This window comes from Cnephaeus nilssonii (assembly GCF_951640355.1).
Source record: "Cnephaeus nilssonii genome assembly, chromosome: 22".
NCBI classification, from domain to species: Eukaryota; Metazoa; Chordata; class Mammalia; order Chiroptera; family Vespertilionidae; genus Cnephaeus; species Cnephaeus nilssonii.
This window is the reverse complement of record NC_137093.1, coordinates 15,048,118-15,060,987: the sequence shown is the minus strand read 5'-3', so window position 1 is coordinate 15,060,987 and position 12,870 is coordinate 15,048,118. Positions and strand designations below refer to the sequence as shown.

The 12,870-nt window shown below is 55.9% G+C and overlaps 1 protein-coding gene across 5 annotated transcripts in view; it reads right to left on the bottom strand.

The window, feature by feature from the left end:
* Positions 1-12,870, bottom strand: part of PKNOX2 (PBX/knotted 1 homeobox 2) — a 280,121-nt gene that overhangs the window by 71,827 nt on the left and 195,424 nt on the right. For 3 of the 5 annotated variants that reach the window (XM_079762224.1, XM_079762223.1, XM_079762225.1), the window contains one exon: positions 4,619-4,727. The exons of 1 other annotated variant lie outside the window; for it this stretch is intronic. In XM_079762224.1, the coding sequence (XP_079618350.1) occupies positions 4,619-4,705 (87 nt within the window). In that variant the 5' untranslated portion in view covers positions 4,706-4,727. Of the gene's footprint in view, positions 1-2,614; positions 2,687-4,618; positions 4,728-12,870 lie in introns of those variants that run through there. One more of the 5 variants, XM_079762227.1, reaches the window with a different exon arrangement.

Sequence of the window (12,870 nt, the reverse complement as noted above, 5' to 3'; positions counted from 1 at the left end):
GAAGTCCTGACTGTGTGCCCCGCCTCCCTCTGGTCAACAATGAGGCCACATCCTTGATGAACTGCCAAACCCTTTTAACATCAGCCACCATCAAGTCATGCTACATACACACCTACCATCCTACCCTTCAACTTGTTCCTAAACTGTCAGCTGAGTGCCCTCATTCATAGGGGCTGCGCCTGGTGGGTGAGACCGACCCCACCAAGGTTTCTGCTTTCTAGTCTAATGCTCATGCAGCCCCACGTGCCGGGGCCATGCAGACGGAGGAAGACTGAGCACTAAATACACACACAACTAGACCAGATGCAGGATTTGTCTTCCTACAAGCCAAAGGCAAAGATATTTGAGGAACAGGGTGTATGTTTGAGGAAGAGTGGGGTGGGTTTTTGTGTGTGGATAAGGTGAGGGTGGAGGAGCTGGTAAATCTAGAGGGTTTCCTGAAATTGCCAGTGGTGGTACCAGAGGGAGAACTTCGCTCGGTCAGCAATGTTGCATGTGGAATGAATGTTACAGGAAATGGGAGAACTTGAAGGACCTTTCAGAGGTGGAGAGAGAGCACATGAATGAGGGGTGTATGCCTAGAAGGAGCAAGAGGGCCGCTGTATTACCACGAGGATTCTGGGAGGGAGCGACAGTAGAGAATGTAGTAACTTGGAGAGTTCCTTAGAACCGGGGTGCTGGGCTGTGGCAGGAGGGCTGGGGGGTCCAGATGGCAGGTGGCAGAGATGCGGAAGAACAGAAGCGGTGATACAGAAACTCATACAACACAGTGAACGGAGGCCCACACACCTAGTTCACACGCAGGCCCCCCTGGAGACAATGTTTTCATGGAACAAGCATCGTAGAACTGCAGGAGCCCAGGTGACACACCTCTGCTCTCAGGGAGGTCTGTTTGGACCAAGGGCCCAGCTACCCCGCAAGACATGAGGTGCTGTGGTTAGACAGCAACAGAGGCGCGACCCTGGTGGAACTTATCAGAAAGCCCTGGCAGGAAGAAGCAGGCCACAGGGATGTGTCCAGTCGTCGCTGCTTTAGCACTTTCTAAGCGTACGGCCTGTCTTTAGTGCACAGTGAACACAGAGTGACATCCTCACAAGCAATCACGAGTTGCCCCACGTCGGGCTGAAATGGGCTGAGGGGTGGGGGCTGAATGGCCATCATCCACGTGGTGCGCCGCATACAGCATGGGGCCAGCACCGCGAATGCTGCTCTACGCAAATGGGAGGAGAGAAAAAGCCTCCTCCATGTTAATAACTTTATTCCCCAAACTTCAAAAATGAAATTGCCAAGTTAAAAACTTGCCTTGAAAAAAAATTTCTAATTTATTATAAAGAAGGTCCGGGGCTTGGGAATTTTGTAATGCAGATTCCTAATTTTCCAAAGTGAGGATCTCCTGTGCATTTGAGTAGATTATGCTCGGCTCTGCTTGCCCTCAGCACAACGGGAACGTTATTAAAACGGCTGCCCCAGTCTCAGGAGGGGCGCTGCCTCTCGCTTCCTTTCTCATTTTGGGGACTTCGTCAGACGCTGTCCTTTTCGACAGTGGAAGAAATTGGGTTTCTGAGAGGCGACCCAGAGATGTGCTCAGCTGTGCAGGCCTTGAGGAAACAAGTCAGACTGGGTCCGACAGTAATGAGATTAGACCTCCCGGAATGAGGAGGAGGTGGGCATCCTTCCAGAGGCCCCCGTGTGCCCGAGCCCTGCCCCCCTTGGCCCCGGCTTTCCTGAGGACACAGCCAGAGAGCAGCTGGCGCTCTCAGATAATGAGCATCGCGGGGCAGTGCAGCAGGGCCTCCCCTGAGAAGCGGGATCAGCCTCCTGGAATCCTAGTGGGAAGAAGGCAGGGGGACCAGAGCGAGTTCCCCGCAGGAAACTCACATGGAAGACATTCCTATGCGCAAGCCACCCTTAGCAGCCGGAGAGTGGGGAGGAGGGCCCTCCAAAAGCCAACTGGCCTCAAAGTTTAGCACTCCCATAGACTATGTTCCCCATGAGCCCATGTTCTGGCGACCTCAACCCCTCTGCCCTCCCACCTACTCCACTGCTGCCCTAGCTCCTCCCATGATTCCCCCCATCCTGATTGGTTTCCTTGGGAACCAGCCTGGCCCAGGGAATCCCAAGGCAATCTCGCCATAGCCCAGTGCCGTGGTCGGCAAACTGCGGCTCGTGAGCCACATGCAGCTCTTTGGCCCCTTGAGTGTGGCTCTTCCACAAAATACCACGGCCTGGGCGAGTCTATTTTGAAGAAGTGGCGTTAGAAGAAGTTTAAGTTTAAAAAATTTGGCTCTCAAAAGAAATTTCAATCATTGTACTGTTGATATTTGGCTCTGTTGACTAATGAGTTTGCCGACCACTGGCCCAGTGGCCCAGCCAAGGCCATAAAGACACCAGACCTTGGCCTAGTCTCTACTATGGATGCTGAGATTTCCCCCGCCAGATTCTTTAGCCCTGGATCTCAGAGGTCACAAAAAGGTGTGTGGCTTCCCCAGGGCAAATTATCCCCCTGCTGTAAATGTGCCTTCCTGCGTTCCTTCCTTCCTCCCTCCCACCCTCTCTTCCTTCCTTCCTCCCTCCCTCCCTCCCTTCTGTCCTCTTTCCCTCCCTCCCTTCCTACCTCTCCGTGAGTAGGTTAATGGTGAAGTACTGGTGACTCCTCAGAGACGATAGCCTGGGGACAGTCCCTGTTGGGGAATTGGAGCTTCCCTTTCTCACCCAAAAGGCTAGACCAGCTCCGTGGTGGCTTCCAGGGCGCTGAGCGCCTCAGGGCCGCTGCCCCACCCCCACCCCCTCCGCCAGCAACTGGGATTTATTAAGCTCCGCTGTGCGCTGAGGCTCCTCTGCTTAACTACACTCGGATCAGCATTCTTGGGCAGCACAGGCCCTTCCTGCAGCCCTCCTGCTAATCCCCAGCAAACCCAAACTTCTCCCAGCTGCCCGGGCAGCAAAACAGGCCGGGGAGAGCCAGCCGCTGCCAGCTGCCAATGCAGTGCCCTCGACCTCCTGGCCCACCCCCGTCGGCCCCTGAGCCTTGGGTATGGCGGTGAAGGCCTTGGTGCCCACCACCTGCTAAACACAGGAAGTGCCCCACTGCCATGCCCATTGCTACTGTGGCCCTTGGAGAGCAGCATCCGGACAGTAAAGGAACACCCCAGATTCCTGCTCTTTACCGACACCCCAGCCCCAGCATTGCCTGCGTCTACTGAGAAGAAGAATGTTGTCCCCATTGCGGGCCTGGTTTCCAGGGCTCCCCTAGTCCAAGCCTCCTGCTTTTCACTCACTCCGTAGAGGGAAAGGGCTGTGGCTCACCCGGAAGCATTCACACAGCGGGTCTGTGTCAGTGCCAAGTCCAGCACGCAGGAATTCATGAAAAGCTACTGCCGTGGGCAGAGTGCTTGCTGGGTATGAGCGCAGGGCAGGGAGACTAGGAAGGAGCATGGAGCCGATGCGTGAGGGCAGGGTGGGGACAAAGGACACGTCCTGGCAGGCTGGTGAATGCCCAGTGCTCTGGCACTTTTGCAGGCTGAGGAGTGAGTGGTGGCCGGCTTGCTAGGCACTCTGCAAAGTGCAGTTTCCGGGGATAACAGGATGGCTAGAGTAACTGCTAGAGCTCACACTAGGCTGGGGGAGTCAGGGCCTGCCCTGTGTCTGCACCCTAATCTCCTCATGCTGCCCGGCCCTGGGCTGCCCACGAGGACAGCTGTTTGAGATGTCTGATGCAGGGATGTCAGGGCAGGGCAACGACGGAAAGGAGTGGGAAATGCTGCCTGGCACACAATAGGCACTCGCTGCACATTTGCTCAATGAATGAATGAATATTCTAGCTGGCTGCATTTCACATGACAGACACTTGATAAATAGTTATCGAATTAATATTGACTTGTGAGACCAGGCTAGAGAGAACAGGACAGTGTGAAGGTCACGGTCAGAGGATGGAGGCTGCTGTGGAAGCGCAGCATCGTGGCTAACTCAGTCTCGGAGAATGAGGTGTGGGAGGCACACAGGGGGCCAAAGGTTAGACGTGGTCAGCGCAAGGCCTACAGGAGCCCAACCAGGGAGCCGGGCCAGGCTTCCAGGAGCAGGAGAGGGACGATGGGACCAGGAGGAGAGGCTGCCTGGGAGCTGCAACCAGCTGGAGTCTCCGAGGCCCCTGGGGGCTGCAACCAGAGGGAAGGTTTGCAGGGCGTAGAGAGACAGAAGCTGAGCGCGTCCTGAAGAGAAGGGAGATTCCTCCAATGGGCAGGCAGAGAAGGTGAACATAGGGGCTCCAGTGACATGAATGGGGGGGGCTGGTCTAAAAGAGCCTCTAATATAAGTTTCCCCAAACACTCAAAGACAGACTCAGTTTACCAAATATTCCTGGTTTGGAGCATTTGTCTGATGTCTGCTGTGAGTGGGGGGCAGGGTTGGGTGGGGACAGGACCATGGCCTGGTGTTCTAGGCAATGGTGAGTAGGAGCTGAACCCCGTGTTTGTCAAATGCAATGACTTCCTTCCAGTGTTTGCCGGGCTCTCTCCTGAGAGGCCTCCCCAGGCTGGCCAGGGAAGAGCCCAGACCCACCAGGCCCTGCCCTCGGCCCCTGGAAGGCACGCACCCCTCCCATCGGCTGGTGGACACTCACCTGTGGACTGTCCTGGTAGGGTGGGGGAGGGACATTTTGCGTGGCCATCATCGTCAGAGCTGGGGCTGGGGAGGCATGTTGCATCATGGGATTGATTCACATCAAGGATCTGTGGCAGGAGAAAGGGGGCCACACGTTAATACTGAGCACAGGGAACCAGCAGGTGGGCATCTCCTCAGGCTGGGCCACCTGGACTGACCAGACACTGCAGGGGGTGAAAGCCCGGGAGAGGCCTGGGAGGGGCTTGCTGAGAGATTTGACTTGAAAGAAACAATATTCAAATCAGATGTAAAATAACCTGTAAAAGCCATGCTTAGCTCAGCATCAGCTGGGGTTGGGGCTTGGAGGGAGCGAGGGGAGGGGGCAGAGGCTTGGCACAGGGGGAATGGGGCTGTTCGGGCACCCACAAGACAAGGTGCTTTCCCTGTCCCAGGCCTTCAGAGCAGCCACTGCACTGTCAGGGCAGGGAGGCCTCCGGCCTTTGCCCTTCCAGCTCCAGTTCCCACCTCTCTGCTGGCTCCTGCTCCCGGGTGTGCTCACCACACCCCCTAGTGGTGGGAAGGGACGTGGGGCTCTGGTCCCTTTAGACTGGAGGGTGGAGGAAGCAGCGTGTGTGTGTGTGTGTGTGTGTGTGTGTGTGTGTGTGTGTGTGTACACGCCTATCACCTGTGGGTTTTTCTAGGTGTGTATGTGTGCTGCCGGGCTTACAGAGGTGCCTGCCCATTCTACGAAGGGAGACTTCCCTTGGTCTTCGTTCAACACAGAGTCAGAGCCCAATGGCCATCCCCCTTCTTACAGCCAAGAAGATGGAGGCCAAGAGGAGTGAGGTGTGTGTTTGGGGGCTGGGTGCTAGCGAATAAGAATGGGACCCAAGTTTCCAGATTCCCAGTTCCTGGTCTGCTCTACTGTGTCCCTGACCCCCACCCCACAATGACAAGCAAGCTGACCCCACTGGGCCTCAAGGTTTCTTCTTGAACCAGAAGCTGCTGCCGTAAGGGGAGACAGCCTAGCCGGGCAGGGCCACCCAGGGTAACAGGATGCCCAGAGAGCTGTGTGGCTCAGGAGATGCCCTGAAATATTTAGAGCTAGAAACCACAGGCATGTCGCTGTGAGGCAAGGAACCCCTGGGGGATGCAGGCCCTGTCCTCCCAGGTGGAGGGTGCTGATGGCCAAAGATGTTTGTGAGCATGACTTCAGACATCCTTCTCTTCTCCTCCTCTCCCTGAGCCCCCCTCCCCAGGGCCTCCCAAATTGTCCCATGCCTGAATTCTGGGGGAATTTGAGGGTGTTCTGGAGCTGCCTAAGTAAAGAGGAGGGTCTCCAGGGTGCTATGTGGCATGCATGTGTGTGCGTGTGCATGTGTGTACATACGTGAGTACATGTGTGTGCATTGGTTCTTTTTCAGGAAGAGGAGAAATTATCAGTTCTGGCTGACCTGTCTCTGAAGGCATGCTTTGACCTTAAGTGCACGTGGGAAAGCACTGGAAACCCAGGTATTCATTCAAATAATGCTGCTAAATGTCAGCTGTGTGCGGGAGCTGTGCTGGAGGGTGTGGCAGCTCTCTTTGGACCCTGAGGGAATGAGGGAATATGGATTGGGGGGGCGGGGAGGCTCAGCCTTTCCTGGAACTCTGGAAGATGAGGTAAATTTTGATGGGTCTGTGGGTCCCAAAGGCAAAGGCGGAGTCCTTCTGGGAACACCAATTTCAGATGCTTCTTTGCTGGAAGAAAGTGAGCCTTTGTGGGCTGTAGTGCCAGTAGCCTCCAGCAGAGGGAGTCTGGGGGCAGAATCTGGGGTGAGAGCTCAACAGGCAGTTTTAGGGGCCACTATTCCTGGATGAAAAAGTCACAGTGAAGGCAAAGTGAAGGAAGTGCATTGAGGAGGATTTGGGCTGAAGAGAGAATCCTTTAATCCGCATTCTTTTGTTCACTGTCCAATGAATGGGAGGTCAGGTCCGCTGTCCCTAGAAATACTCCCACAGCTTGAGGGCTGCCCTGCCTGGGGGTAAGGAGGGGTGGTCAGGAGTGATCTGCTCCCAGAAACAACCACTGTCAGGCTGAGCGGAGACTTCCCAGTCCAGAGGCTGCCGGGCTGTGGAGCGGGAGCCAGCCCTGCCTCGGAGGACACAGGAAAACTGTCCCGAGGATGCAGATGGCCTTTGCCCCTCCCCCTCCCCCTCTCTGGGGTCACCACAGGCCACTAGACCACTGCCCCATTGCCCTCTGGGCTTCTCCTGCGAGAGAACAGAAGGCCTTTTCATCAGGGGCTTAAGTTTCCCTCTCTGCTCACTCAGGCGCAGAGCCCTGGTAACCTGAGTGAGGGAGACAGGAGACGGGCCACCTTCTCTTCTTCACAAGCCCCCACCACACAGACACTGCCCATCCGCGGGACAGCCTGCTGGCCAGGCCTGGGGCTGGGGGCTAAGCGGGACCACCTGGAGAGGAATGTCGGGACCTGCCTTTTTGTGCCAGGGCCCCACAGCTGGGGTGTGGGAGCTCCTTGGGCAACATCTGGATGTCGAGCCCTCTGGGGAACCCACCCTCTGGGAGGGTGAAGGGGAGCAGCAGGCCTGAGCGCAGCCCGGTCTTCTGAGCTTTTGTTGGGCTGGGAGAGCCACGCGCCCTGTCCAGAGGCCCCAGGGCTGTTACCAAACACCAGGGCGCTCGAGGGAGCAGGGCCAAGACTGCAGATGGAGGACACACCAGGAACAATTCTCCACAGGGCAACGTCCTACCGCGGAGAGGCTCGCCTCAGGAGATTGCTTCTAATGCTGAGAACCTGATTACATGACAGCTAGGAGGGGGAAAGCCTCATGCAGCACTCGACCCCACGTGATAGCCAAGAAGAAATAATTCATGTCACTGGTATGATCATCAAAAAGAGCTACAAATGCCATTTTCCAAACCCAGGACCCAGTGAGGCAGTGTGCCTGGGCTGGGTGGGTGAGGGGCGTGGAAGGACGCCCCTTTAGGAGGTAGGCATGGGCAGCTCTCGGCCTCCCCAACTCTCTAGCTCCCCCAGCCCTGCGGGGGAGGCCCTTAGTCAGGAGCCCAAACCCCAGCGTGTTGACAAACAGGCTTAGAAACAAAAAGATCCAGCTTGTTAGGAAGGAGCTCATTAGGACTTGTTGACATGAAACCTATTAGACCAATTAACATTCCATTAACGGCCTGGGGCACCAAGGGGTTAATGCTGCCCAGTAATTGGGCCGGGGTGCTGGGGTTGGGGGCTCAGGGCCTGAAGGATGAGAAAGCCTAATTGGGAACTCTCTGGCCAGCTGGCCCCTGCGGCATCTGTCCTAGCTGGGACCGTAGCTAGGGCCCAGCATCCTGCTACAGTGGAGAGGGAAGGAAGGGACCACTTCCCCTCGGCTCTCCACTGTCCCACCCCATGGCCCCAGACTGACTAAGGCTCAAGGACAAGTTGGGGTACTGCCACCTCTCAGGCTCTGAAAGTGGTGTTTTCTTCATCCACTGTCCACCCTCCACCCACCGCCGGTCCAGTTTCTTATTCCCAAAGAAGTAAGTCCTCTCTTCTCTCGGTTAGATATGACTCATTCTCACCAAACTCATTGGAAAAGCTACCATCCTTGAGGCCCTGGAGTCTAATTCATCTGAAGAATATAGTTTAGGGCAGAGGGATGGGGCAGGGAACCCTGGGCCTGGGCCACCTGACTTCCCTCCCTTCCCCCCCTCCTTTCTTGCCTTCCCTCCCAGCATGGCACTAGGAGGCACTGCCCAGGGCCCCAGAGAAGCCCTTCTTTTCTGCCCTCCGACCCACTAGCAGTGTTTTCATTATTTTCCTTCCCTCCCTACATGTAGAGGTTGTCGAAGTCCCATTCCTTGTCTGGGCCTCAGTTTCCTCACCTGTGAACTCCCATGATCTGGGCCTGTGCTTAGGGTCAGAATGTCTGGATCCACACCCAGCTCCCCCATTTCCTTGTGGCCTGTACAAGTCACTCTCCCTCTCGGACTGCAAAGTGAGGGATATCACCAGAATGTTCTGGAAGTCTTTGCCCAGAAGTGAGCAGCCCTGAACACAAGGTTAGCTGAATGGAATGGGAAACGGTTGGGTTGCAGCTTGAACGTGAGGGAAGGAGGCCCCGGAGGCAGGAGAGCTGGAACCCTCTCAGCCCCCAGGTGGGTACCCCCGCTCCCCCACTCCCCAACCCCCACCCTGAGGCTGGCCCCTGGAGCAGCTGCCCAGGCTGGGTTCTGACGTCTAGACAGATTTGCAGGAGGCTGAAACAACACAATGAACTCAGCAGGAGGGCCCAACAGGCTGCATTAGTAACCAGGCTGGCTTCAACTTCTCCCTCCGGAGTAACTGCCTCAACCTGGCGCAGTCGGTTTATTTTCCTTCAGGAGAGCTTGGTCCAGAAGGCTGGTCTCCGGCCCAGGCCCTTCCCATGGGCGGCCTGTAGGTGGCGCCGCGGAGCCCACTTTAATTGCATTATATAATGTAACCTGTTTACTAAATCTTGTAATCAGTCGCCTTAGGATTTACAGCTTTGGGTGTGTGTAGAGAATTGGACTTTTGAGTCAAATTTAAAAACAAATAAAAATGAGAGACAGCTGTTGCTGATAGTGTGATATTCATCTTTTGGAAACAAATTCACCCCCTGGCTATAAATTATGCCTGGGAAAAAAGTGTTGTTGGTGGGAAGGAGTTGGCTAGGCTTCCTATGCTGGCAACTCAGAGCGATGAATCTTGAAATAACGGTGTCAACCTGCCACTGATTTCATGTGACTGTGGATTTATCTAAAGAAACACAAGCACGTGCACACACATAGACATGCACCCACCCAGGTCTCTCCGAGAAACCTGGTAAGGGCCAGAATCACACCCTGAACGGAGCTCTGGGGTCCCTGCGTGTGGGTGGGCGCGTGGGTGCGTGGAGTCAGCCCTGGGCAGTGACAGGTGAGACCAGTGGGGGACAGGGGTGGGCTGGGAAGCTTTCAAATGTGAGGAGGTCTGGTTAATATGTTTCAAAATGATGGACAAGGGAAGGGCCCTTGAGGAATGATGGGAAAGGGGTCTGCTCCCCAGGAGCCCGCCCCTCACAGCAGGTGGAACACTGACCTGTGACTTTTCACCCAGGTGCTCAGAGCTCAGGGCCTGAGGTGACAGACTGCTTGCTGGTGGCCTAGCAGATGCTGCTTTCCCCATCTTTCTGACGTTGGGGTGCTGGGGCAAATGGGAGTTCTCTAGTCTGATAAGTAGGCGCAGAGTGTGGTGTGGGAGCCAGGGGGCAGTGTGTCTGTTACTGAAGGGAGGCCGGGTGGGAGAAGTGAGCAGCATTTGCACTCAGGGTCAGGTCCCCTTGCTTATCACATGACCTAAAGGCTGGCTGGCTAAAGAGCCCAAGTCCTTGCAGGATGCCCCAGCCAGGAGGGCCACTCCCCTGGTGCCCTTCCGGTTCCCGCTTGGAACTCTCGTGGGAAATAATTCTGTTCGGACTCCTGCCAGAGGCAGAGATGACAACCAAGACAGAGGGCAACTCGGGCCCTTTGGCCACCACAGCTCTCGGGACGAATTGTCATTTGCTACCTTTCTGGGAAGGCTGGTTGGGAGGTGGCGCCAGGTCATGCCCTATTATTATGATGCTGGTCTCCAGGGAACAGAGTGGGGACAGAGCTGAACCAGCAGGAGCTTGGACTAGGACTGGGCCTCTAACTGCAGATGTGACAATCTCTCCCCCCTTCTTTCCCTTCCTTCGGCCCTTACCTGTCTCGTGGAGTGAATGGTCTGGAAGTGGTTCGGCCTCTGTGAAACCACAAAACTCAGACCCTCCTGCTCCCATCCCAGGAGTGTGGCTCTTCCCATGGCCTGTGGCCCTCCTTCCCAAGGTGGCCTCTCCTCGCCTTTCCCCGCCCCCAGGGCCATTTGGCTGTTTGCTCTTTATCTGGAATAACAAAAGGCCCCTGTGTGGCTGTGTCAACAGGTCATTTGTGCCCCCCCCCCCCCCCCCCCCCCCGCTGACCCAGCCCAGAGCAAAAGCTTGGCTGGACAGACCCAGGGGGGCTTTTCTCCCTCCATCCCTCTGTGCCCATGGTTTAGGGGCTTAGTGGTCACACAAGGCCGAGGATCTGACTACAGAGTGGGGCTGGCAGTCACAGACCCACCACCCTCATCCATCCATGACCAGGTGCCTGAGAGGAGCCCCCCCCCTCGCCCTGTTGCTTCCCGTCCTGCCTGATTCACAGGGTTCCCGCATGGCAGGCCCAGAGGCCAGGGCTGCAGCTCGTCCTCCTCTACTCCTTGCTTTAGCTAATTTTCAACCTGCCTTCACAAAGCAGATGGGAGACTGCTGGCGTGGCTCAGTGGTTGAGCGCCAATCTATGAACCAGGAGGTCACAGTTAGATTCCCAGTCAGGGCTCATGCCCTAGTGGAGCATTTGAGCGATTCTCTCTCATCATTGATGTTTCTATCGCTCTCTCTCTCTCTCCCCGCCCCCCACCCCCCGTCCTTTCTAAACTCAATAAAAATATATTAAAAAAAAAAAAAAAGCAGACAGGAGTGAGAAAGGAGAGGAACCACGCTCTGCCCAGCCCTCTGCCGCCTGCTCTGCCTCCCACTCGGGGACCAGGGAGTGGCAGGGCGCCCTCCTCCCCCACTCCTGCCTTGTTGTCACACCTTTTCTGGCTTCAAAAAGCCACTGATATATTTTACAAACTGAAACAGCAATTTAATTCCTCCTGATAGCGGCAATAGTCCATTAGATCTTCCTACTGAGGAGCTTAACAATAATTCCTTTCATCCAGCTGCTTCTTCTTGATCTGAAAATCAGTCCCCTAAGAGCCGGCAAGAGTTCCCATTACTCTCCCCTGAGCTCTGAGCACCTGAAGAAGATTCTCATCTCCTCCTTCAGCACTTTACAACTTGGCAATTCTTCCCTTTTGGTTCCTTTAAACAAAATAAAACAAACAGAAGCCCAGAAGCGAGAGAAGCATGGAGCTGCAAGGGGATGCGTGGCCCTGCATCCCCCTCGTAGAGACCAGGCCAGCACCTTCCCCTGCTTCACTTCACACGAGGAGGCAGCCAGGACCCCAATGGTCACCTCCAACCTGCTGAAAAGTGGGTGCTTCCCAGGGGGGCATCGCTAGTCTGGTCCTAGGTTCACACTCACCCACAATTGCCAGGGATGTCCACTTAGACCACCTTTCCCTCCCCAGGGACCCTTCCCCTTGATACTTCGGCCCAGGAATGGCGTCAGGAGGCCTCCAGCTACCCTAGGGTGGAATCCACAGGAGATGCCAGTCAGTCCCCCCACCCCCTCCCTGTGTGCCTCCCAGGCTCTCCCCGTCCATCACTCAGGCAACTCCCAGACCCAGAGTGGGGTCCTGCCTCATTTTCCATCCCCTTCCTCTCTATCGAAACAGCATGAGTGGGAGAGGTGGGAGGAACAGGAAAGGAGAAAGCTTGAGGCCTTTTATTCAATTATTTTCTTTTCTTTCATGCCCTCAGGCCGCCCTGCTGGTCAGGGGGGCAGAGGAGAGCCTCCAGCGCTCGGTGGGGGCACATAGGGTGGATGCCGGGCCCCTGGGAGCCCTGCCTGCTCCCCCAAGACACCATCACGTGCTTGCTGTCTGCACACACAGAGAGAAACAAATCTAAAAATGAATCCAGGGACTGAAATCCCCTTCGACAAACTCGATTCCCAGGTTTATTATTTGTCGGGAGCTGACAGCCGACGCTGCTCAGGAGCCGAGCTGAGAAAACAACACGGCTGGCCCCTGAGGCTCACAGCTCAGCGGAGACGGACCCACAGCCCTGGTGCCAGGACCCAGGTGGAGGGGCTCCCCGCTACCCACTGCCTTTCTTCCTTCCTTTTTTAAATATATTTTTATTAATTTCAGAGAGGAAAGGGGGAGAGAGAGAGAGAGAGAGAGAGAGAGAGAGAGAGAGAGAGAGAGAGAATCATTGATTGGCTGTCTCCTGCATGCCCCCACTGGGGATCAAGCCCGAAACCCGGGCATATGCCCTTGATTGGAATTGAACCTGGGACCCTTCAGTCTGCAGGCCAACGTTCAATCCACTGAGCCAAACCAGCTAGGGCCCACCTTTCTTTCATAAATCCTTCTCTTCCCGAAGCAGGCTTGCTGGGAGATGGCACTCCCTGGGGCAGGGAGGGGCCTTGGAGGGGGTGGGAAGGGAGGGTCTGGGGCAGCAGAACTGGCTGGGGTTGAGGGGCCCACAGAGGGAAGGAACCCTGACACCTGTCCAGTCTGTCAGTTGCAACGCTCTCTG